The sequence below is a fragment of the Pteropus vampyrus genome, unplaced genomic scaffold (assembly GCF_000151845.1).
Source record: "Pteropus vampyrus isolate Shadow unplaced genomic scaffold, Pvam_2.0 Scaffold177, whole genome shotgun sequence".
Classification (NCBI taxonomy): domain Eukaryota; kingdom Metazoa; phylum Chordata; class Mammalia; order Chiroptera; family Pteropodidae; genus Pteropus; species Pteropus vampyrus.
In genome coordinates, this window is record NW_011888958.1 from 1,418,025 (window position 1) to 1,422,760 (window position 4,736).

Here is a 4,736-nt window from a genome sequence, read left to right on the forward strand (position 1 = left end):
GTGTGCCGCTCTGGCTTCCGCGGAGTCCGCTGTGAGGAGGTCATCCCCGAGGAGGAATTTGACCCCCAGAACTCCAGGCCAGCACCTCGACGTTCAGTAGAGGGTTCACCCAACCTGCGGAGGAGCAGCCCAGCCAGAGAGAGCACTGTGGTCCGAACGCAGCCACTGGCACCACAGGCCAGGTAAGTCCCCTCCACAGTGGGACCTCAGGTCCAGGGGCACAGTTTCTTTCTGGAGGGACTTCTTTCTTAGGACCGTTTGGTGAAGATGTGATAGAGAAAGACAGAATTGTCCTTTCTTCCCTCCTTCCCACTCTCCTCCTCCTTCCCTGCCCCACCAGAGGTGTCGAGAGTGGGAGAACAGGTGTTGGGGGTGACTCAGGCTTTTGCCAGGGTGGGGTGGACAGGAGAGTGGGGAGGTGGCAGGTAAACTCTTTACTCTCCAGATCCTGGGAGAAAGCTGAGGAGCGCATGTCCCTTGGACCAGGCTCTCTTGTTTCTAGTGCTGGCATTGCCATTCCTAGGTGGATGACCTGGAAGAAGTTACTTACCTCTCTGATTCCTTATCAATAGGTTGAGGCAATGATGATAAGCACAATCATGGAATTGTTGTAAGGATTAGGTTAGTTAATATAAGGAAAGTGCTTAGAACAGTGCCTGGCTCATAGTAAACTCTTTATAAACGTCTCTCCTCCTCCTTCTCTGCCTGTGGTCTCTGCGATGCAGGGACTCTTCTGCCGGAAAAAAAAAAACCCTTCAGTTCACTCACCACCCAGTGCTAGCCTCTCTCCTTGGAGGGGGAGAGAAGGAGCATGTCGGGGAAGGGAGTAGAAGAAAAAGTGGGCAAAAGAAGTGTTTACGGGCAGGATTCCCTGGCCAGCTTGCCAACCAACCTGGCTAGACTTTTTCTAGCTCAGGACAGGAAATCTGAACTTTGTAAACTGGTCCATTTCTAGGGGGCTGTGTTTTCCTTTTGGTTTTTCAGGTTAGTTTTTCCATTCACTTCCTACTTAGGAAGTTCTTTGTGAAATGTTGCAACCTTGACTTGCTGAACTAAGCGGGGAAAAGATTTGCCCTCTCGGAGGCCAGAGGAACCAGGGAGAGGAAGCCGACCTTGGAATCCCCAGCCAGAAAGCTCAGGAGAGAAAGGAAAGGAGCTTGAGATTGTCCAGCAACTCTGAAGAGGGGGCCGGGCTGACCAGGGTCTCAGTAAGTTAGGGTTCCAGGGCCCAACTACCCAAGCAGGTGGTTTCCAAAGGCAGCCAGGAGCAGGAAATGCTGAAGGATGAACTCAGGTCGAGGCCTAGAGAGCTCCTGAGTCAAAACCAGAAGAGCCAAACCTTTTGGCCGAGGCCCAGGGATGCTGGGTCAGAGAGAAGGACAGAGCTAAGCCGCCAAGTAGACAACGTAGGGGCAGGAGAAAGGCCTGGGTTTGGCTGTGAGCAGGTGGTCAGGACCTGAGCTTTGTCCTGATTGGTCTTGGCTGTGGGTCCAAGGTGGGTGGGCCTGGTGTGAAGGCAACTGGTGGGGCCTCAGGGATGCCAGTTCCGGGACCGGCCAGGTACAGTGTGGAAGCAAAGTTCTTCTATCTGGGCTTCCCCCTTGCAAGCTCTTTTGGCTTGTGTGACTCATTCATTTTATTAATGCACTGATCTCGTGTGTGTGTGTGGGTGTGTGTGGGTGTGTGTGTGTGTGTGCGCGTGCACGTGCATATGAATGTTGGGGGTGGTTGCTCAGCGGGTCATTCTGCTCTTGATCCTTGAGTCAGTGCTGTCTGACTCACCCCCTCCTGCTCCTCATACTCTTCAAGACCCACTCCCACTTCCTCCAAAACGCGCCCCCCACCACTTCCACCCAGCTCTCCGACCTCCTGCCGCACACGCTTGGCACACATGCCTGCATCTGCGATCAGACCACGTGGCCTGTGCCCTGGAAGACCGTGACTTGTCTCACACTCTGGATTTTCCTGCACCTCCTCCCCCAGGCCTAGCTTATAGAAAGCACTCAGTCTGCATTTGTATTCAGTCTACATTTGCACTCACCACTTGGTCCAACCGAAGAGTTGGCATTGAACCCTCACCCTGAGCCCGGAACTGAGGGTATGGCCCCCTGTTGCTCAGGAGGAAGTGTAGCACTTTTCACTCTGCCTTGGGATGGTCTGTTTATTTGCTCACTGGACCAGGAGCTCCCAAGAGCAGGAACCCTGTCCTGCTCCTTCACGAATGTGGCCCTGGTATCTAACACAGTGCCTGGCACACTGTAGGTGCTCAGACAACAGAGTCGAATGAATAAATGAATGAGGCTTGAGAGGAGGAGGCTGGAAGGAAGGAGGATGAACTATGGAGGGCTTTGATCTCCCAGTGAAGGTTTCACGGGCCCAGAAGGACTGGCAAGGGAAGGCCCTGGGCTAAGGTCTCCGGCCCTGGGGTAAGGTCTCCGGCCCTGCTGTGGGCCGTCCTCTTTGAGCTTCACAGGCTCCCTGGCCAGGGGCTACTGTGATGTTTTTAATGAGCTGCAGCCTCCAGGCCAGCCCAGTCTTTCCCTGCCCTGGGACCTCAATGCCATGAAATCTGGGAAAGTCAGAGTGGCCCAGCTTTGTTTTACTTTGGGAGGCCAAATCCCACTTGCCTGGTGGTGTCAGACATTTCCTGTGAGCCTAGCCAGGTTTCCCAAGCAGCTGCTGGCCTCTCTCCTGATGGCAACTTGGACAGGCCCTTGGTGTCCAGCTAGAGGGAGTGACATGACTCAGGGGCATTCTAGGAGTGAGAGGGGAGTGCAAAATGTCCAGGAAGGGGAGACACTGCAGGGATTGGTGATGGCCAGAGGCCTCCTGTAGAAGAGCATTACACAGAGGCCAAGAGACTTGTGTCCCGGAGGAGGATGAGAGGGAGGGGCCAGGAGAGTCTCCGGCAGCAAGCAGCACACCCTACAGAGAGTCAGATGTGGATGATGTTGTTGAGCTGCCACAGGGCTGACTGCAGGGGCTTGGAGATGTCTTCTGAGCCCCAGGTTCAGGCTTGTTCTCCAAGGCTGGGCAGAGGGCCTCCCCACCTGGAAGCAAGAGCCAGGCTGCTGGGGAAGGGCCTTGAGAGATTGCAGAAGGAGGTGGTTACGACAGGCCTTGGAAAACGGTGCTTTATACTAATGCTTCTCAAACTGCTGTGGCATGTGAATTGCCTGGGAACTTAACACACAGCTTCTGATTTGTCAGGTTTGGACTGAGCGCCAGGTCTCAGGTGGTGCTGATGCTGCCGGTCCATGGCCCACACCTTGAATAGTGAGGGTCTGAGCCTAGGCTTTTGGACATCCAAGCTTCCAATCCTGGATTTACCAGTCACACCTGTTGTGTGATATTAGGCAAGGAGCCTAACCTCTCTGAGTCAGTGGTCTCCACCTGATAGGATAGCTGAGAGGATTAAATGAGATCATATGAATAGAGCACTTAGAGTGGGGCCTAATTTCAGTTAGTGCTCAACACCTGTTAGCCATCGGCAGGTTGATTCTCTTTGACATGGAGACTTGAGTGAACAGGAGACTGTGGCAAAGAGCAGACAGAAAACCAGAGTGCATGCCTGTGTGTGCGTGTGTGTCTGTGTGTATGTGTGTGCGCGCATGTGTACAGAGCTACTCTGGAGAGAAGTCAGAGCCCAGACCCAGCCTTAAGGGAGGTGTGACCAGCAGATGCAGCAGTAGCACCAGTGATGCCTGACTCGGTTGTTCCAGGACTAGTCTTACCAGCCGTATGGGAGAGGGGGTCAAGGGGAGGTGTTGTGACATTTCTCAGAATGGGAGGGATCTCCCCTGGGTTTGCTCCTTAGCCTGACCTGAGGACTTAGAGCCTAAGCCCTGGGGACATCCTGAGCAGGCTTAGTCAGTACTGGGGCAACAAGGGGTCTGGAGGACACTGTTGAGCAGGGAAAGCAGAGGTGTCTGGGGAGCTGTGGACATCATGGTGATGGCTCTCAGTGGGCTTCTCCCCCAGAAGGCCGCCGGAGTCAGCTTTCTTTTTCCTGACCCAGCCTCCCTCCTTCTGGATCTCCTGCTCTCTGTGCACCTCACCTCTTTATCTCCTGTATTAGTATTCTATGGCTGTCATAACAAATTGCCACAAATTTAGCAGCTTAAAACAATGCAGATGTATTATCCTACGGTTCTATAGGTCACACATCAAACACGGATCTCACGAGGGTGAAGTCAAGGTGTCACATCCAGAGTACCTCGATGCTCTAGGGGAGAATCTGTTTCCTTGATCATTCATATTGTTGGCGGAATTCAGTTTCTTGCAGTTGTAGAACTGGGGTCCCTATTTCCTTGCTGCCTGTCACTTCAGGGTCATTCGTAGCATCCAGAAGCCACTCGCATTCCCTGGCTTGTGGCCACCTGGCTGTCTTCAAAGTTAGCGACTCCTCATATTTTGAATCTTCTCTCTGCTTTCCTCTTCGGCTGAATCTCCCTCACTGACTCCTCTGCCTTCTTCCATTTTTAAGGGCCTCTGTGATTCTATGGGCCCCACCCAGATAATCCAGGACAATCTCTTTATTTTAAAGCCAGTTGATTAGCAACCTCAAAGGCACAACATCAAAGGAAAAAGAGCAGGGGAGCCAACGACACCCGCCCACTGCAGCCTTTTCCAGCCGGGACCCTCCCCTTGTCAAAGGCTGGTCACCAGGGCAGCCCTCCCTGACCTGACCCCCAAAACTTCTGACATCTTTCGGTCAGCTCTCACCACTCGCTCCC

General features: G+C 53.4%; 1 protein-coding gene across 7 annotated transcripts in view; it reads left to right on the top strand.

Annotated features, from left to right (window-relative positions):
• The window catches only part of LTBP2 (latent transforming growth factor beta binding protein 2), a 99,686-nt gene that overhangs the window by 21,927 nt on the left and 73,023 nt on the right, over nt 1-4,736 (top strand). For all 7 annotated transcript variants that reach the window (XR_002782939.1, XM_023537043.1, XM_023537045.1 and 4 more), the window contains exon 4: nt 1-182. This exon is cut by the window's left edge and continues 1 nt beyond it. Coding sequence is in view for 6 of the 7 variants with exons in the window: in XM_023537043.1 (XP_023392811.1) it covers nt 1-182 (182 nt within the window). In the remaining variant the exon portion in view is untranslated. The remainder of the gene's footprint in view (nt 183-4,736) is intronic.